Source organism: Phragmites australis, chromosome 2 (assembly GCF_958298935.1).
Source record: "Phragmites australis chromosome 2, lpPhrAust1.1, whole genome shotgun sequence".
Taxonomy (NCBI): domain Eukaryota; kingdom Viridiplantae; phylum Streptophyta; class Magnoliopsida; order Poales; family Poaceae; genus Phragmites; species Phragmites australis.
The window spans coordinates 6,878,425-6,899,221 of record NC_084922.1 but is presented as its reverse complement, the minus strand read 5'-3'; the positions used below and the strand labels follow the sequence as shown (position 1 = coordinate 6,899,221).

Below are 20,797 nucleotides of genomic sequence, written 5' to 3'. Positions count from 1 at the left end.
GGGTCGGAGTCCGGTGGAGTAAGAGTGTATTTGAATCGAAACTTGAAACTTGACTCGGATCAGAAAATTAAATCGGGTGCAAATTGACCTTTGGCCCCGGCAGGGATCTGAGACTCGACGGGGGCCGAGAGGCATGCGGCTAAGAGGCGGAGCGACGTCCAAGGCGTTGGCGTCCGGGCAGTCCTTCGACTTGTACTTTTTTGCGCTCGTCGGTGCTTGTGCGGGCGCCACCACATGTCACCAAGCTGCTGCTGCGCGCCATCGAGCAGATCTAGGAGAGGGAGTCACGTCGAGCCTAGGGGTTCCTTGGCAGCTAATACATTGGGAGCAATTTAGTAGAATGGTGCAGGATAGATTTTCTGTTATAGGGGTCCATGAGGCTGTAGCTAAGTTCCAACACCTCAAGCAAGAGGGGATTTTTGCTCAATATATAGACAAATTTGAAGAATGCATAGTATGTTTGAAGAGAGAGCACCCTTACGTACAGGAAACATTTTTTCTTGAGCAGTTTTGTGGGAGGGTTAAAGAATTACATACAACATCAAGTTACATGTCATCAACCAGGAAATCTTTTGAAGGCTTTTTGGTATGCAAAATATCTTGAGCAGGTAGATTATTATAAAAGGAACCCTCCTCTCAGTAAATCAGGCAGTGGCCCAAATTGGCAGAACACACCACACCATCTGGAGCTAGAGACAGGCCAAATTTTCAGGAAAAGAATCCAAGGAAAAATTGGAAGTGCTGGTACTGTCATGAGCCTTGGGACCCTCAGCATAAGTGCAGAGTCAAAGAGAGGTTACATGCTATTTTGTGTGTGGGTGATCAGGAGAATGCTTCTTTAGAGGGTAGTGAAGACAACAATGAGCGGGGGAAATATAAGACTGCTCCAAATAGTCCAATGGTAACTGAAGAGCCCAAGGTAACATAAGACATAGAGCATCTTATGTTGATATCTTCACATGTTATTGCTGGAACTCTGGGTCCAAATACATTTTCTGTGATTGCTTATGTTAATGGCATCAAGGCGGTGGCTCTGATTGATAGTGGGAGTCAACTTCTTTTCTGAATGCTGAGTTTGCTATTAACTTGAATTACCCCCTGTAAAATGTGCCATCCAAAAAGGTTAATGTATCAAGTGGAGAAGAGTTACATACTGACACTATAGTAGAAATGATACCGTATATGATTCATGATACTACTTTCAAGGGCTCTTTCAAATTATTGAACCTAGGTTGCTATGAAATGATCCTAGGGGCAGATTGGATTTTTGCACACAACCCTATTGTATTGGACTTGCAACAGAGATACATGACTACCACAAAAGATGGAACTTTGGTGAAATTTGAAGATTACACTATGCCTGGTAAGAATTTTCTAATTCATGCCAGTAAATTAGAACAGATGATCTGTAAAGGTGCTGTTGGGTGTATTATCCAAGTTAATCATATACATTCTGAAAGCAATGGTACTGAACAAGATGTTCCTGCTGGGACAGCGGCGGCCTCGATGAGCCAGTAGAAGAGGGCGCGCCCCGCGGCTGCGTCGACGGTGACGTAGCCGGAGTACATGGAGAAGTTGACCGGCGGCTGGCCCGGTAGGCTGGTGATGCGGAGCAGGACAGCGCGAGGATGGCGGCCAGGAGCACGGCGGCCGCCATTGGCGCTCACGAGGAGTCAGTGGGAGAAGCTGAATAGCTGATTGGTGAGCAAGTGTGGATGATTGTGCGAGTGGGAGTGAGCCAATGGAAGTGGAACGGAACAGCAGTGGAGGAATTGGGGAGACGTGCAAGGCATGGACTGGCTGTTGCAATTTCTAATTCTACGAGTAGTTGGATCGTGTGGCCCGGACCCTTGTTCGTCAGCTACTTCAGCTGTAAATGTGTAAATGACTCCTTTTTTTTTTTTTCCTGCTCGACGGCAGAACAAGATCACGTAGCGCGAGCCGCGAATTTGAGACTGATCAGACGGCTTCCAACCCGTCGTCAGAATCCGCAGCAGAAGCTATCCCCCAGCCGCCCTCCCCTTCGTCGCTTCCACTCCTCCCATGGCGTCTCTCCTCTTCGTCCCGCGCCCCACCCCAAGCCCACGCCCGACGCTCGGACCCGTCACCAGGCTTGGCTTCATCACCTGCGGCCCGCGCGACAACCGCGGCCCGCTCCAGCGCGGCCGCTCCCTCTCCACGGAGGCCATCCTCGCCATCCAGTCCCTGAAGCGCCTCACATCCGCAGACCGCTCCCCGGCCGCGGCTTCAGCCGCCGCCGCCTCCGCCCTCGGCCGCCTCCTCAAGGCCGATCTCGTCGCCGCCATGGCCGAGCTCCAGCGCCAGGGCCACTGGTCCCTCGCCCTCGCCGCGCTCCACGTGGCCCGCGCCGAGCCCTGGTACCGCCCCGACCCGGCGCTCTACGCCACCTTCGTCTCCTCCGCGCCGGCCTCCGACGACGCCGCCGGCGACGCCGTGGACGCGCTCGTGGAGGCGTTCCTGGAGGAGAAGGCGCGGGGCGGCGGGTTCAAGGAGGGGGAGGAGGACGTGTACAAGCTGACGCGGCTGGTGCGCGCGCTGGTGGCCAAGGGGAGGGGCCGCGCGGCGTGGAGGGTGTACGAGGCCGCGGTCAGGACGGGAGGCATCGAGGTGGATGAGTACGTGTACAGGGTGATGGCGAGGGGGATGAGGCGGCTGGGCCTCGACGAGGAGGCGGCGGAGGTGGAAGCGGACTTCGCCGAGTGGGAGGTCACGGTCTCACCGCCGGCCAGGGACGTGCTCGACGAAATGCGCGCGAGAGAAAAGAGCAAGACGGCTGCCTCCGCCTCTTAGCGTGTGATTAGTTTTAGCTCAGCTTAAGACTCAAGGTGACTGTTGCGATGGAAATTATAATCGCAACGAGTTGGAGCATCTAGATTACACGAAACGACTGGATTTTTAATAATAAAGCTTCTACTATCGAGCTAAGTTTAGACATGTGTTTGCCCTGGTTATTCACCGGGCAAAGCTAAGCTATTTCCCTCTCAATTCTCCTATAGATAGATCAGTTATTCCGCTTTGTTGCTTTTTTTTCCTTTGTTCTTTCCTTCCTTGGTTTTCTTTGTTTCTTGTTCTTTGTACCTTTTTTCCTATTAATTTTAAATCTGTAGGGGTGTAAACTCCTCCAGTTCTAAAAAAAAAGACTCAAGGTGACTAGTGATTTTTCCTAGTAAGTTAAGTGTTCTGCTACTGTAACTATGGTGGTAAGTCTTTCAGAATTCAGAAATCACATGAGCACTTACAGCGAAAGTTTGAGCAGTTGATAATTAGAATCGCAGCATATGTGCCCTTTCAACTAGCTATTGCAACAATTTGTTCAAATTTCAAATTACTTTGGCAAATGGCCGCAAGACAAGGGAAGCATCAGGTCTATTTATTCACCACTTCTCGTATCGTACAACATGTCAAAGCTTATCGACAGTTCCTTTGCACTATCCATAGCTCACAGTCAGTCCACACTTAACAATTTCACATATTGCAACTACTACATCCTTTGCATCAGTATCAAGGGCTAAATTACATGGCAACCATGCTGATTTACACATCCTTCAGTTCCATGATTGCGGGAATGCGTAGCCCCTGTGAGTTCACCCAGATGTATGACTGGCAGCAATAACTCAATCCAGGCCGTACTCTTCGCCGAAGTACTTGTCAACCAGCCCATTGGCCATGTTCCTCATCAGTTCGTTCTCATGGAACTGAAACCTCTCCATAGCCTCGATGCCATCCTCCCTCTCCACGAGCTTTGGGCCTTGTCCGTTGGGGTATCCCCTCATCACCTGCAAAATGTGTCAGGGTTCTTAATATAATATAAGAGCAACTTCAAAAAACAAAAGATTTATGATTTTCTCACCAGTTCCAGGAACTGAAGACCAAGTCTTGCACTCTCTATATCAACAGATCTCACCAAATTTATAAATCCTGGAAGGGCTCCACCATTTATGATAGCGACCAAGTGCTCGACAGTTATGTTTGGGGGTTCAGCACTTCCTGCTGGGACAACACACAAATTGCCCAGGGTGTATGCTGCTTCTCTACGAATGTCAAATTGTGCAGTCATGAGAAGCTGTATCAGCAAAGGTGTCGCCTCACTAGCAAAAATCAATTTCTTGTGCTCGAAACTGCCTGCTGCTATATTCGACATGGCCCATGATGCCTCCTATTTATGCAATCCACAAATTTGATAAGATATGAAGATAATCATATATGTTTTTGTAGACCAAATAAAGTAAATTCAACCATCAAATGAAAGCAGACCTTTTTGAGAACCCTATTGTCACTTTTCAAACACTTTATAAGACTTGTTACAGCTTGATCTGAGAACAATATGTAGTTAGTAAGACAAAACTGTTAACTGATGATAAGCATTATGACAAAAGAGCTATGGTGCTCGGATACAATTAGCTGAAAAGGATTATGAACTAACCTGTGATACTGTTTCCAACAGTTAGAACTGAATCAACCATGTATGCATCACCGGCTACAAGATTTCCCAGACCACGTAGTACCTAATTTGAAGTAGAAGTGTCAGTGCTATGAAATCACATATACTGGATACATCTTAACCACTAGCTGCGTAATTTTACAATAAGTTAAAAGGAAAAATTACCATTAACAAAACAATAAACATTAACTGCAATTACGTAAGTCTTAAAGTCATTATCGGCATAATTATTCAACACATCCTAACAAACAGATGCCACTCTCTCGAACATAGATTAGTTTGCTGGGCAATAGTAAACACCTACTTCGATGAAGGTGTTATGATCCTAGCAAGGATAAACATCCGTTAGGAGGATAGCCAGGTAACGTCGGCTACTAGGAGAGGGATTAGATCATAGATTGGGAAGACTTAGATTAATTCTTCTTTTGCTTGGATTTATTCTGAATATTGCTTCTCCTTATATAGGGTGGGTAATTACAATCCTAAACCAACTCCAAATCCGAACTTACCAAACTTATCTTCTACTAAATTGGAAACCAAATCAAACTTATCTCCTAACCAAATCAAATCCAACTCGTACCAAACTTATCTCCTAATTAAATAGGGAAAATTAGTTTTGCGACACCGAAAGATCACAAGTTTAGAAATATACCATTGAACAGTTCCGGTACACTTTAATACCACCGAAAGAGCGCACCGTTTAGAAATTTACCACTCCGGCCACTTATGTCACTGTTTTTCTAATTTTTCATTTTTTATTTTCCAAACTGGTAAGGAAACATAGACTCAAATACCCCTGCTGCTCTCCTCATTCCTCACATAGCCGCTGCCACAATGAAGCATGGCTCGCGGACCTCCACCGTCGCGACATGCTCTTCTCATCACTCGTCAGCCTCATTCCCCACCGCTCTTTGACCCCTCCCCTCCACTCACCTATCTTGTAGCTCGCAGACCTCCTCCCTCCGGCCGTCCCTTCTTGACCTCCACCGCCACTCACCATTGGATCCAAGCGCCAGGATATTGGACATTGCAGCCAGCGTCGTGCTCGTGAAGGTGCTAGAGCACGAGGTGGAGGGGGAGGGGGAGGGGGAGCTGGGAGTCGTGTGCGCTACGAAGCAAGGTGTCGAGCAAGGTGAGGAAGTCAAGCGTGTGGAGGTTGCCGTCGATGTATCCCTTGACAAGGTCAAATAGGACGGGGCTCCGCCACACGTCGCGCTTGCTTGGTAGCACAATGTGGACCACCTCCTGGTTCATGTCCAGGAGACAGCCGATGACCTCGTGGAGGGAGCCCATCGACAATGACAGCACCTCCACCCTCGACGCCACCACCAAGATGGCGCGGCTAACGTGCCACCGCAGCATCGCATCAAAGGTCCATAGCTCCATATGAACCCGACTCCACCTTCTATTTCTCCTCCAAGAACAACATTGGAGCAAACACTCAGTACAGGGAGCAACGACCAAGAGCAACAGCTTCTTAAAGAAGAATCAAGAACCGACGAACGGGAGTGAATAGGGCTGTCCCAAATCATGTTGCTGCACTATGGAGATGGACAACTGTCAAGGAACGAGGTGTGAAGTGAGGAAGGAGGGGCAAAAATGTCACTATTGACGCCGTTTGTGCTTAAAATGGATGGAATGGTAAATTTCTAAACGGTGCAATCTTTCAATGGTATTAAAGTGTACCGTAATGGTTCGGTGGTATATTTCTAAACTCATGATTCTTTAGGTGTCACATAACCAATTTTCCCAATTAAATAGCAAGCACGATACAACCATGGCTTTCCCGCCCATAACAGAAGGGGGTTGCTCCAAGAACTAGTAGGATTTAGTTCAGATTAAAACTAAATCCTAGGGATTTTGATCCAAATTCACCAATTTAGGCATGCCCAAAGGACTTGACGATAAACAATGTCCACATGGTAGGTACATTTCAGGAAAAGCGCCATAATTGTGTATAAACAAAAGGAACAATATGTGATACAGAAACGCAGATGATACCGGAATGAGCAACTGCAAGTTCTCAGATACTAGGAGGCGTCCAATTAGCAACTTTGGGACAGAACTTCTCACTATCAGACTGATAGCCTTTTCCGAAAGTGCTGAAAGATAGACCACTACCCATGCCACCTCAGTTGCTAGCTCTTCGTCCCTGAAGGATCCAAAACCAACTCATCGGTAGCAATAATGGGCAAAATCAAGCATGGCAATTTCATATATTTTAGTTAGTTCATGTTCACCATGCCATATATACATCTAAGAAAAACCTTGAGCATAATACAAGGGCCAAGATTATAAATGCACGGAGAACAATTGTGCCATTTGTCCAATAGATACAAGATGGCATATGGTTCTTACAATCGAAAAGATCAAGAGACTGAAAGCAAGAACCACCACTACAATATGGCCAAGTCAAAGGAAGATATAGATCACAAACCAGTGAATCTAAATGAAGAACCCCTAATCAAGCTAAAAAAATGTTCTGTTGAGAGTGAATAACAAGGAACAAATGACCAATCATTTTCAAAATGATTAAGCAACTAAAATCAGAACAATCATATCGCTACATGACTTTTAGAAGCTCAATAAATTGAAGAGTGGAACAATAAATAGAAGTAACACAAAATGAAAAGATGTCCATAAAGTGACACATACGCCTTCTCCAAGTTCTGTACAGTTGCATTTAGAACACCGTCAATGCTAATAAGTTCATTCGCAGCCTTGGGATCAGGCCCCTGGGTTATAAGAGAAACAAATGTTTTAGTAAACTGATGCTCAGTCAGTAGTTACATCTTACATGTATATATGCCAAGTCGATTAGGTGTGTATATGCCAAGATAATTGGGTGATGTTTGGCAGGGTTTCATTTCCAGATTCTGGACAAATCCTGGAACCCAAAGAAAACCACATGGTAATCCTGTGTTTTCCAAAAGGTAACTTTTTTCTTTTTTCTTTTATTTTCTCAACTTGTAATGATCACTCATCCTTTAAACAGCATTAGTTCTTGAATCATTTTGAAATAACATCTAAAATCACCCAAAAAAGACAGTATTACAAATCCTAGTACCCATGGGGAATTTCAATAACCAGGCAGTTACCATGAGGATTTGGAAACCTGCTGTCTGGGGGGATTTAGCTTCTAGGGACCACATAAGCTAGGCATTTCAATAAATGTCTTGGAAAGAGGCTTATTTTCTAAATAAAAATATAGATTGATATTTTGTTAAGGGAAAATATGGCTCCAACTTTTAAAAGAAACAACAACAATATGCACTCTTTGTGCAAGGGCTTGAGTTTATCTCAACTTTAAGCCTCTGCTTAAGCCCTCCTAATTCCAAAATATGCTCTTGATAAATGAACATTTGCAACATAAAAAATTTGAGATTCATAAAATAAGAGCAAAACAGTTCATCAATACAACCTTGATGAGATTTGACAATGCCCAAGCAGCGGTTCTTGTTGTAGAACCCTTGTTTGATAGCATTAAACGGGCAAGAGGCCACAAAGCACCTTGAGCGAGTAATTTGCTTCTCAGTTCTGCTCCTTCACCAGCAACATTACCAATGGCCCATGCACATTGCTCGGCGACAAGTGTGGAGCTCTTCTCTAACCAACATATGTAGATTATGATTTTTAATATAACAACGAACTGCAGAGGGAAGTCAACCTACTCATTGTACTTGAGAATTTTGCATTTTAAAGGACTAGAGACAAAAATGAAATCAAAATGAACATTATTAACTAACAAAACAGAAAACTAACCACCAAGGTGAGCAATGAGCAATGGGAGAGCAGGCAGTAAGGATTTAGTTTCCTCCGGGTCACCCGCTGCAATGTTTGTAAGGCACCAAGCTGCCTCTAGCAACTGCAATAAAAGCATGAATTATCTTGATAGGAGAAAAGATTAAATGAGGAAAGCAACACAAGTACCGTGTGAATGATCAACACATCCAACTCTATAACAGTAAACAGATAGCTTGGAAGTTATACAACAACAACAACAACAACAAAGCCTTTGTCCCAAGCAAGTTGGGGTAGGCTAGAAATGAAACCCACAAGATACAACTAAAAAGATGATGATAAAAACAATAATAAATAAAGACACTAGTAATAGTAAAAAAGTAAAAGTAATAATGGTACAAGGAGATTGGTGCATAAGTTATGGTTCTAGCACGTGGATTGCTATAGCATGGAAGTTATCGTGAAGATAAAATGGAAAGCTTTAATCAGTTTTATTGTACTATTAGAACTATGGAACGATAAGTGGAGCATGCTCAACCTGTTCATCTGATGATCCAAAGGACAGATACTGCACTAACAGAGGAACCGCTCCAGCTTTAATTGCTGCATCAACTGGAGGTACTTCAGACTGTGACAACAAATGCCTTAAAGCACGAAGCACCTCAGTCTTCCTCTTCTGAGCCCCTTTCCCCCTAAGAGCCGCCAAGCAATTACACTTCAGAATCTGAGTACTTTTATTAGGTGTTTTCATATTCCTATAGTCAAACTCAGGAGTGTTTCAACCAAGATTAGCCCTTACAATTTGCCAATGCCTATTTTCCAAGAGGAAAATTACTAAAAATCAAATAAAGAGAAGCAGGATCCCAAACAAAGTAAGGTGCCATTGGTTCAATTCATGTCTGTAGATCATAACAATGGCAGTGTAGGATTTTGGATAATAGAGTGAGATGTTTAAGAGATTCTGCAAATTCTTTTCCAATACACCATAACCAAACATTATATGATGAATTATCGCATAATAAACAGTAAGAATAACAGACGGCGCTGGCTTCCATTTGATTGTAAGATAGGAGACCAGTCTATAATATTCAGGCAATGAAAGAATGCACCGCAAACGAGGGCTTATATTAACAGAAAAGGAATTTCAACAGAGGGCACATACTGGCTTGACAAAGCAGATTTCAATTCTTCAACAGCTTGAGCCGTCTTTGCCTCAAGACCTGCTTTCTCCTCGTCAATAACCATATCACCCTCTTCCACTGCAGCATCATCGGTACCGGAAAGCGGAGCTCGGCATACACGCTTTGCACGCATCAAGGCTTCTCTTCTTTCCTTCCCTATCGCACCAGCTTGTTCACGCCGCCGGCTAGCTGCTGCACTGTGCACTGCAACCAGACACACAATCAATGAAAGGCTGATAGGAAATAATGACTAGCAGCATGCTCCAAAACAAGTATGACGCATCAAAGTACATGTTTTCTGCATATGCTGTGATGAGTCCTCTTTTCCCATAAATGTTTTGTTTAGGATATCACAGAGTTAACCTGTATACTACACCATGCTTTTCCTCGTCATCAAACAAACAGCTACAGTAGCTTGGTTAATCACATATGGACACCTTAAAGAAGTACAAAAGTGATGAGCGCTGAGCAATGTCAAGTGGCGATAGACATGATATTATTTTTTTAACAGGATAGGAAGGATTCTGCCGTTTTGATTAATACAGCAGAGCGTAAAAAACGTGTTTAGGGGTTTAGGCAAAAAGGCTGGATACATAAAAGAAGGCGGAGACATTGCCCATAAATAATAAGCTCTACTCTTTCGTAATGATGCTCACTAGACGTTTTACCCCAGCAAGACACCTTGCCCGGGCTCCCTCCTTCATCTTGGCTAAAAGAGTATGGACTGGCGACTCTTTGCGTTGGAAGGACATCATGTTAAAATAGAACTTAACTAACAGCTTACCCAAATAACTAGAAATATAAGGCGACAATCCTTTTAGCCAAGGCACTAAGCAGCTAGGTACCCAAAGCATAAGTGAATTTTAACTTACAGGAGGTAGGTATATGTACACCCTAATTTTCAGCCACACATGTCAAATTGTTGGTCATGTCAATTCTCCAGGTTTCGTCCACTAGAGAATAGCCCCTCAATTGGTTCCATACCAACTAACGTTGCTAGGCATAATAAGAGAAGTCCCAGTTCTAATCAGCACGGGCGAACACTTCTCGAAACTTGGTAGAGACGAGGTCCTTCGCGAAGAAGGCCATAGCACTTTGGGCAAGTCGCTCCTCGTCCCGAGAGCAAAAGAACCGCCACGCGCGCTGGAGGAGGGCGGTTAGGGCTTGTGCCACGGCCGTGCGCACCGAGTGTTCGACGGAATGACAAAGCCACGCCAGCGAGAGGAGACGCGACGGAAGCACGAGGGCGCACCTGAGGACTTTATGGCGTCTCGGTGGTGGCGGTGGTGGTGCGGGGAACCGGAGGACGGCGAGGCGGAGGCGCTGCCGTCGGCCATCTCTTAGCTCCGGCGGCGGAGCTGGACGGCTGCGTCTTCGAGTTTTCCTGCGAGGCTTTGGAATCAAACGGGCCGGGACCCGGGAGTAAACGGGAAGCACGATTTGGGTCGCGGACGGCGTGCACGATCCAGTCAGGCCCATTAAAACTTCGTACCGTCGGACGAGATTGACGATCCAGTTAGGCCCGTCGAAACCGCGGCAGCATTCTTCGGTTTCTTACGGCCGTAGCACGCTGCACACGGTTGCGCATCCTGTGGTGGCGATGTGAAAGCTAGTCTCGTCTTGCATGCTTGCTGCCTTCTGCAGTTCTACTGTGCCTTCATCCTCTCTCTTCTCTGGTCACCGTAGAAGCTCGTCTTGCATCTCCTCCAGTGGTCAGCGGCCCCCGGCGTCGGCAGGCAAACCAAACCATCCTGACAAGAAGGCAAGAAGCGATGCCTCTCGCTGCTGTGTTTCAAAACCAGTGGCGGGGCTATCAAGTATCATGGGTGCACAAGGTATACACCTAAAATTTTTGGCAAAAAAATTAGTATATATCTGTTGACAACAAGCCCAATAACCCAAGTGGTTAAGCCCAAGACATGGCGACAGCTCAAATGGTCCGAGCAGGCAGCCCAGCTAACATCCAGAGCTCCACCTGTCACCAGACCACAGCTCATACCGGATAAAGCATAGGGGTATGGGTGATGGGTATGCCGGGCTTCTAACCGAATGCTAGTCATTTCTGTTTGCAGGATTCAGTTCAGATTGCCCTTTTGTTTTCCAACTGATTCACAGTTGCGGTTAACCTGCTGGGATGTATGTCCCAGCTCAACAAATATTTTGCAATGGGGCCATAACAACGAAGGCAAATATACAATGAAAATAAACTTCACAAGTTCACATTGAGATCCGATGGTGGATTGCGAACAACAAACACACACAGGTGATACACTGTAATTAAGAATCCACACAGCAGTCGGGAAAAAGCACGTAAGACCCCACTGTCCCAACATGATCTCATTCGCAAACTCGTATTTACGGACGTACTGACAAGATAGCAAAGGACAACAGCAGCACACCGAGATATAGCACAGATCCAGCTAGGGGCTAGGGCAGGGCAGGAGCTGGAACGGTTCACATGCCACGTCCCATGGTCTGCTCCATGGGTGGCATCATGACGAGGACGGAGTTGTTGAAGCCGGGGTGAGGGACCCTGCGGCGCAGCTCTCGCCCCTCCTGGCAGAGGGCGCAAGGGTGACAGACATAATGAGTCGCAAGGTCGCAGGCAACCTCTAGGTGCTCGCGCCTCTCCTCATCCTCGACGAGACCACGGCAGCACCCACATTGCCTGGTGAATGCCTCAAAGCTACCCTGAACAGAGAAGCATTCAAAGAACCGTGTGAGCATATTGCTTGAAACGGCATTAGAAAAAAGTCTAAGTCCAAACATAAATAGAGAGCTGAAATGTCATACAAAGCCAAGATCCACACAGCCTGTTGTACAATATGCAAGTCTCAGTTCAGAATACTACTTCAGAACTTTCAAGGGTGACAAGTTACAGGGGGATATCGACACTGACTAACGGGAAATCATATAAAACCGTAAACACGGACAGCCAGAAAAACTTGCCTCAAGATTGTAACGTCGACGAATAGCTGTACGAGTGGGATGAGAGAACCATGGGGCTAGGCAGTTCCACCCAAAGAGAGAGTTCCCAAGCATATAAAGGCCAGTGTAAGGCAAGCAGCTGTTTGCAAAAGTGCCTTGTCCTGCTGCAAGCCTCTCAACATTACTACCATACAGCACACATGGTGCTATGCTTCCAATAAGACCTGATAACATCCAAATAATATTTAGTCAGTTCTTGATTGAAGTTCCATATTAACTAAAAGAGGTTAACTCAAAACATTCTCCATGAAAAATGTCGAAGTACAGGAATGCATAATCCCCACCCCCGGCATTTCAGAGGCTGTCATTATGTGAAGCGTATATACTATGAGCGAGTATAACATTCGACTGATCATTTCACTGAACAAGCCCAGAAGTCATCAATTCATGTTAAGTGTTGGCAATAATGCTGCTGCTACCATGTCGCCAGCTCCTTCTTATTCCCACGGCTTAGATCATGTAGGTTTAGGAAGTTAGTTATGAGCACGACGTGCTGTTGTACATGCATAAGTACACCTGTGATCATACAATTCATGTGTTCAATCTCACACTAATTCATGGTGTCAGAGCACAACCTTCAGTAAGACATAATATAAGACATAATACGTAAATCTGAAAGTGAATAGATTTAGTGGACAACCTTTTCATGAAATCATCTGCATACAAACATGACTAATATGCATCAAAGCTACAGCAAGAATCCAGTCATACAGTATCAAGCCAAGCTAGAAGAAACAGAGTAAAATCTAAATGGTAGGTGGTTGAAGGGGTAAAATGTCATGGATCTGACATGGATCAAACAAAGCAGACACAATCGATCAACTATTATAGGAGCAAATCAGCTATTGTTGGCTGGTTAGGATGGCACTCTCAAGAGACAATCTAGCTCGTCCCCTAATTGCACAAGTCAATTTGGACAGCACTGTCAATAGACAACTTAGCTCGTCCCTTAATTCACAAGCCAATTAGGACAGCACTGTCAATAGAAAATTTAGTTTGTCCCTTAATATTGCACAAGTCAATAATTGGAGCTAAGATGTGAAATTCGTCTAGAGCCATTTGGAACTGCCAAATTATGAGTATCAAATCAGAGGTAGTGCAAAGTTATTTGCAGGCTCCTAAAAAATTGCACAAGGCACAACTAAGTCACGGGAAGTCAGCTTAGTCCTGAAACGAATCATACAATACTCATGGCAACTTTACAGGAACAATTTGCCAGCTAGAAAGTATCATTTCAACAAGAAGAGGCGTCACATTGCTAAGAGCTATATGATATCATGAATTCATGATTCATGAAAAAGATATATATATAAATCCTCTTCTTTTTTTTTCTTTTTTTTTTGCCCTTGTTGTGTCATGCATGATTCCACAATTGCATTGATAAGCAAAGCATTTAAAATTGGTAGTTGTTCACAGCAACACAATTCAAATTAAATGTTGCCATAGCATCCCAATGTCCATCCACCAACGAAATTAAGCCTAAAATTTCATCCAAGAAGTGAATAGATTTTGCAACCATTGCACACAAAATATATCATCAAGCAGTTCTCTCTTGGCCACAATACTAAACCATCCCTAAATGGCCTAATCATATCCGCTAAAATCGAGCTCGGTCGAGGTAATAAAACCACCCATTCGTCCCCAGATCCCCAAACGCAAAACCACGCATATTCCTAGAAAATTAAGCACAACCCGAACCAAGAGGATCTGATTCTGAGGTCAGGGAGGAGCACGTACACACTTCGAGGTCGCTGCTGCAGAACTCGTCGTTGCGGCCGAGGCAGGACAGGATCCCCGAGTCCCAGCTCTCCCGCGGGACGCCGCCCGCGTAGGATGCAACCGGCTCGCCCATCACGACCGGGAACCCGTCAGCGCAGCCCTTCGCAGCCTCGGGAGCCGGAGCCGTGGGGAGCTTCTCGCAATCGCCTGCGGCGATGCCGGCCGTGGGGAGGAGGGGGCTGGACTCCTCGTGGTTGTCGGCGGCGGCGCCCATGGCGAGAGGCGGAAGGAGATGTGAGCTACCAAACACGGGGTGAGGCGAGGGAGGGGGGAGGAGACTCGGCGTGGAGAAATGGGGAAGCGGGTAGCCTAAAATAAGGCGGAGGAAGCGCGTGGAGACTGCAGACGATGGCGTCTTCTTCCTTCGCTGTTAAGAGAGCGGCGAGAGAACGAGGGGGGAGGCGTGTTCCGCGAACCCGTCTTCTCTCCCGGGAAGCGGCGGTGCCGTCTTTGGGCGCTTGTCTTGCTTGGATCACCTGACGGTCGTGAAGTTGACAAGTGGGCCCGTGCCATTTGCTCATTCTTTAACTCGCATACAGGGACCGCTTTGGAAGGAGGCCCAGCTCAACTAGGGTTCTTCCTTGCCAGGTCCTCCGTGGCATTCGTACTCCTTCCCCGGTGCGATGTCGTCACGCTAACTCCCTTCTAGCAACCGCTGGAACCTTAGCTCTGGCACCCATAGCACCTATTTGTATACCATCGCTATTCATCGCCTCTCTACCCAATTCGCCGGATTGGCTGGTAGTTGAGATGGTAAGCTCTACCCTCCTCTCGCTTCATGTGCCTTATTTCACTTGCGTCCCTCTTTCTCCTCACGAAGTTCTTTGTCCCTCGCCTCATCTCACGACGACCTTTCCCGCATCTTCCTTCGCCCCTCTAGATATAAAGTTTAAACATCCATAATTGGACATCCCTATTGGGTAATTGTCTGAGTACCGAATGGTAGAGCAGCCCCTTTTGTCAGTTGTCACAAGGGTCATAATGCAAACAAGCATGCAGTGTTGGGGATACATAGTTTCAGAGTAAGGGCCTGTTTGGTAGAGCTCTCCTTGATTCAAATTCTCTGCGAGGAGTGATTCTCTAGAGGAAATAATTCTGTGGCTAAAAATGATTCTCTAAAATAAAATATATAAATGAAATGATTCTTTGTGGGAAATGAATCAGGAAAAACTGCTTTTTTCAGCTCCTAACTTCTAGTTCATTTCAGAGAATCACTACTACGGATTTCACTCAGATAGCTAAAAGCTGCTGTTTGGCAGAACTCTCCCTGATTCCAGCCGGAAAGCTGCTCTGAGAGCTCTGCCCAACATACACTAAGCATATCGGTGTCCTTTCATGAGTTTTCATTCCCGAGCTAAATAAACATAACTCTCAATTAAAATATTCCCTGGCAGATTAAGTCTCTACTTGGAACATTTTTGTGTTTTCCACTTTACCCAAAAAAAAAGTCTACTCCTTTATTAAATATATGGGAGCCTTGCAATTTTCTATCAGATTTACTTCTTCGTCCCAACATACTGAATTAAATTTATACACCTGATCAGTCATTCTTGCATTTGTAGGAGTGCCTCTGCTTTGTGAATCAACAATTTTTCATTGTTACCTTGTAATTTGAGACGTGTGTTGTTCCATGCCTTCATAAAGCGCCCTCTGTTTTCGTTGATGCTTCCAGGGAAACTGCCAACGCTGAGAAGGTCAAAGAGGCGCACAAGGTCATGGTCACCAATCATCCGGATGCAGGTGGAAGTCATTACCTTGCATCAAAGATCAATGAGGCGAAGGATGTTATGATGGGAAAACAAAAGGAGGTGGATCGGCCTTTTGATTGGAATGCACTGCTCTTCCAATAGAAGGATAAGTTTTGTACCTCCAGACTCAGCATTAGAAGATGGACAGAAATCTTAATGTGTTATCAAAATCTCTGAACAAAGAATATTGGACCTGATTGGAGTAGATTATTCACTGTTTAATAATACTCATGGCTCAATTGTGCTCACTTCTATGGAGTAGCTGATTTACATGATGAAGGTGTCGTTTGTCAATTATATTTTGATGGTTACATTGCAACATGCTTCTTCCATAACGGTCTCGTGTCATGGGATCGTTTTCCTCTCTTTTTATTAGGCTCTACTGCCGTCGAGTCTCCCGCTCCTCAATGTTTGGAGTGAATCTCGGCATGTCAAGGTTCCACAACATTATCTGAGAATCGGAGCAATCAGAAGGGATGCCCTTGAGCTTGTTTTCATCTTCGCTCACCATCTGTCGTACAAACTGGATGAAGTTATGAGCAAGGTTCACAAATTTGTTTTGGCAACAAAAACCACTCGCCAGCGGTTACCAAAAAATTACGGTTACCGTGATAACAGTACAAAATTCGGTGAGAATTCGTTTAAAATTCACTAGATCAAATTTGAAATTCGGCGAGAATTTAGTTTGAATCGACCAAACGGTAACTGATCGGTTTGCTACGGTTACCGACCGCATTTAGCGGTTTATCGACCGATTTTTCCGTATTTTTCGAATTATCAGTAACCGTTCGGTTTTAGGGATTTATTGAGCTGTTTTCTCGAAATTCAGTGAAATTCAACCAAAAAAAACCAGAAAAAGGCTAACCTTGTAAAATCAATAACTAATTTATCTGAGCTTAAATCAAGTGAAACAAATTTTTTTATTTCCTTGTAACATGATATACATGATAAAAGTATTTATACTTATAAAAAAAATTGAATATTTTTTTAGAAAATGTATTTGCAAAACCAAGTTAAATGCATAGTTTACTCTCTGCTAATCCAAAAATCATTAAACCAATTTTCTTAGTCTTCTTACATGATCCTATATCTTTTTAAAATACATGAACTCATGAAATAGTTATTGTTACATACATGATTGTGTAAATATGTTGCAACTAGATTAATTCATAACTAACCCATCACACCTCCAAAATTAGTGAAACCACTTTTATTAGTTTACATATAATATGCTTTATGTAGAAAAAATAATGGTAGATATGAAAAAGTTAATTAAAATGATGTTTCTTAATATATTTATTTTATTCTTGTGAACTTTGTAAAAATTATGAAGAAATTAATAAAACTGTAAATGAAGTGAAATCAATTTTAAAGATCCTCTTAAGATACGTCCTATATATAAAAAAATATGTGTTTGCATGTTAAATTTTTCCTTAACATAAGTTAATAAATGAGTTGCGTGTTTCAACTTTTTTTTTTCAAATTTCCTCCTTATAGAATATGATGCAAACAATATTATTTTTTAAAATTTTTTAACAGAAGATCTTAGAATTGTTTCTGATTTTTAGGATTTTTTTGAATTTTTTGAATTCAAATTGTTTTAATTGTCCCTTCTATTATCGGTGCGGAATGATAAGCTCGATTACCGCGATTTTTGAGCGGTAAACTCGGTTACCACGATTTTTGAGTGGTAACCGACGTATTTGTGAACCTCTGAGTAGCCCCTGCTGACGCGTTCCTCCTCATGAGTGATCTTTCAGAATCCCACAGCATTGAGCTCCTGAACCCAAATCCGGAGATGTTTATTTTTGGAGGCTCAGAGCTGGAATTTTTGTTGTTTGCACTGGTACCTACTGCACTCATGGCGGTTCTTTGTGTTCCATTAGTGCTTGATCCTGTGTGTACCAGCCTGTGATTTGTGACGAGTTGCAGGTTGGTCCCTCTACTGTTACCCTTTGCTCTGCTGGTGAGACTGTTGCTACTGACCATGCTGCATAACCTCTGGATCAAGAATTGACAAGAGACGTTATTATGCTGCATTTTTATCATTTGTGTGCTTGGTGCTACTGCAACACATAGTAGATTTGCCCAAGATATATTCTATTCTGTTGGAAAAATTAACAAGAAAGAAAGTTACTGTAAAACTCCTGAAAGAAGCGCACACCGTGTTTGCCTGAGCTCTTGAAAGAAACGCAGGTCGTAGACGCCGGAACAGTCGGCGAAGTGGACGACCCCGTGCAGCCGGTGCCGCTCGATGTGGCTCAGCACCACGTTTCTCTGGTGGTCCGCCTCGTCGCCGCCAGCGTCGGTGAAGTTCCCGGCATCGTAGGTGAGGTGCCGGAACATGACTCCGGTGCCACGCAGCACCTGGACCGCCCTCGCCGTCGCCGTCCTGTTCTCCGCTCCGACCACGATCCAGAGCAGCGGCGGCGCGACGTGACGCAGCGTGTGCGCGAGCCTCACCAGCGACGCGTCCTGCGCCATGCCGTCGTCCGGCTTCGTAACGGTGACGATCAGCAGGAGGCCGATGTCGGGGAGAGGCGGCGGAGCCGGAGCCACTCGCTGAGCGTTGCCGGACAGGCTAAAAAGCGAGGCGCGGATGTTAGCAGCCGACGGGGCGGCGGTGACGACCAGCGGCGCAATGGCGGCGAGCGCGCCGACGGTGAAGGAGAGGGAGAAGTGACAGGGCGGCTCTACAGTTTCGAGGGCGCGAACTCAGCACTGCCCTTAATGCTAACTATTCTTTTCACTTGGATAGTTTATAAACTATTTATTATATAAGGTGACATAAATAAATATTGCTAACATAAACCAAATAGTAACTAATAAGAGTTAACTTCCAATATATTCTTAATTCTTGATGAATAATATCAATACTATAATAGAAAAACTAAAAGAACAGCAAAATAAAACTAGTATAATTACCTCAAATAAGAATCAAACTTCAACGACTCCATTGACAATGCTTCACAGAAGAGAAGACGACAAATATCCAATGTCTCTCATAAAAACAACTCATTCAGGCATTTCTTGATACAAAATCATTAAGGACAATATTGAGATTAATGTTGTCAAAGCCATTTTTCTCAATGCAACACATAGCCAAGTCATTCAATCTTTCATGTGTCATAGTTGATTTTAAATAGTTTTTTCAGTAATTTTAATTTTGAGAAACTTCTTTCAGCTAAGGCTACAGTCACGAATACAATTAAGAGTATCCGATAGGTAACAGAGATATTTGGATAGCAATCTACAGTTGTAACGAACTGAAGAATCTCAGGTGCTAACATCAAACCATCTGGCAAAGTTACTTGTAACAATTTTAATTCAAGAGAAAAAAACATTTAACTCAACATCAGCAGACACCTTGGCTAGTGCTCAAGGTTTTCCTATCAAGAAAAAAAATAAAGTAAAAACATTACATGAAAAGGCCCACTAGTCCTTCGACTTGTTCAGAGAAGTCACTTTGAGTTGTTGGAGAACAGCACATACATAATTGCCTAGTTTTAGCTATTAACTTGAAAACTGTAGTTGTTTCGATTGAGAGCTGATTGATAATCGCCGGGTTTAATCACTTTTTGACTGGAACGACATCCTACCGAAAAGCGTAGATTTAAGAGCACCGAATACATAAAGCAGAAAATTACTCACAATCTGCAATGGAGTTGGACGCTACAGATTATTAGTTTTCACGAACAGTGCATAAGATTCTTGAGCCATCGGGATGCAGATCGAGCATCGAGCAGAGGGCAGGCATACCGCACATACGTGGACGTGCGGTGAGTTTTGCGTTCTGGATCTAACTCCTGAGGCAGAGTACCTTTAGGCTAAACCCCTTCCCAACTTAGGCCCTAGACGGTCACACCCCTGCCCTGACCCAGAGCCGGGCCTGAGAAGTGCACGGCGGCTTTGATCCACGGTTGCACCCTCTTCTTGGACCTCTCTCCCGGTTCCATCTCCAGCTACACTGCCTGCTAGTTTCTCTGCTCTTGAACTCTGCTCGACTAAGCCGATAAAGCAGTACGCGCGCGCAGACGCGGGGGCGCAGGCTGACAACAATTGGAACCAAACTAACTGTTGACCTGTTGAGTATATCATCTCTACTTCTTCAACAATTTGCCTATTGATTGCTGTATGGTTGTTTGGTCACCGAATTCGACTACCTAACTTTATCTGATTCTTTAGCTTCTCTCCTGAAATGTCCGTTCCCGAATGCAAGCCACTTCGTCAATAGATGGCATTGCAAGATTACAACTTAATTTGATGCCCTGTTGCGCTGTGCAAATGCGCATTGCAGCTTTTCCCCTGGAATGTTACTTCCGATTTTGTGTGAAATTTCTGTTCACGAGTCAAAGTCTTTCTGAATAATACTGACCATTTGTTGTTCCTGGCTACTGGAAACCATATTGCAGGTTTACAACCAATAGGCACGAACAGTTGTTTCATACTCTCTTGTCTCTCCACTGCAATCTTGTGTTGACTGATAAGCAGGTGTATGGGATACTAAACATGTGCGTTCTGTTTTCATCCTGACTGACCAACGAAGTTCTACTGCTCTTACTGTAATATTTTAGTTTCAGCGTGAACATACTCTTTAGTAGTTCTAGTTACTGTGACAAACGGTTTGTTATAGAACTATGCCTATTGTTGGTCATCTAGTTCGGTCATCAAGCATTATCTGATTCATTAGCCGTTGTATCTGGCTTCTCTCGTGAAATGTTGCTAGTCAGTTGTGTGAAATTTCCGTTCCAGAATTCAAGTCACTTCTGAATAAAATTGCATAGCAGGATTGCAGCTTAATTTGACGCCCTGAGCATTGCATGCTTATCTACTGAAATTTTACTACCGAGTTGCGTGAAATCCCAATCCGGCAATCCCGTAACCCAAACGCCCCTCTG

The 20,797-nt window shown here is 44.4% G+C and overlaps 4 protein-coding genes across 5 annotated transcripts; 1 reads left to right on the top strand and 3 right to left on the bottom strand.

Moving 5' to 3' along the window:
• Positions 1-1,892: 1,892 nt before the first annotated feature.
• On the top strand, positions 1,893-2,946 carry LOC133896792 (protein THYLAKOID ASSEMBLY 8, chloroplastic-like). Its single transcript, XM_062337432.1, has one exon. The coding sequence runs from the start codon at positions 2,044-2,046 to the stop codon at positions 2,809-2,811; it is 768 nt and encodes a 255-aa protein (XP_062193416.1). The 5' UTR covers positions 1,893-2,043; the 3' UTR covers positions 2,812-2,946.
• A 421-nt stretch (positions 2,947-3,367) lies between these two features.
• LOC133896768 (importin subunit alpha-2-like) lies at positions 3,368-11,245 on the bottom strand. Its single transcript, XM_062337387.1, has 11 exons — positions 10,637-11,245; positions 9,366-9,588; positions 8,742-8,895; positions 8,225-8,327; positions 7,884-8,068; positions 7,118-7,197; positions 6,464-6,614; positions 4,445-4,526; positions 4,276-4,334; positions 3,872-4,177; positions 3,368-3,797 (listed from the first exon to the last, which is right to left on the bottom strand). Exons 1-11 carry the CDS (start codon positions 10,719-10,721, stop codon positions 3,636-3,638), a joined length of 1,590 nt encoding a protein of 529 aa, XP_062193371.1. The 5' UTR covers positions 10,722-11,245; the 3' UTR covers positions 3,368-3,635.
• Positions 11,246-11,576: 331 nt separating this feature from the next.
• Positions 11,577-14,558, bottom strand: LOC133896775 (cell number regulator 8). Of its 2 annotated transcripts, XM_062337407.1 has the most exons (4): positions 14,324-14,558; positions 14,110-14,284; positions 12,334-12,536; positions 11,577-12,075 (listed from the first exon to the last, which is right to left on the bottom strand). In XM_062337407.1, the coding sequence occupies exons 1-4, from the start codon at positions 14,363-14,365 to the stop codon at positions 11,839-11,841; spliced, it is 657 nt and encodes a 218-aa protein (XP_062193391.1). In that variant the 5' UTR covers positions 14,366-14,558; the 3' UTR covers positions 11,577-11,838. The 2 variants fall into 2 exon arrangements, with proteins under 2 accessions (XP_062193391.1, XP_062193383.1); XM_062337399.1 differs by having other exon boundaries at positions 14,110-14,558.
• A 1,720-nt stretch (positions 14,559-16,278) lies between these two features.
• On the bottom strand, positions 16,279-19,855 carry LOC133902149 (probable glucuronosyltransferase Os01g0157700). The gene is given in 5 exon segments (XM_062343751.1): positions 16,279-16,434; positions 17,613-17,791; positions 17,794-17,900; positions 18,064-18,592; positions 19,777-19,855. Coding segments are annotated over 5 exon segments (1,050 nt in total).
• Between the last annotated feature and the right edge of the window lie 942 nt (positions 19,856-20,797).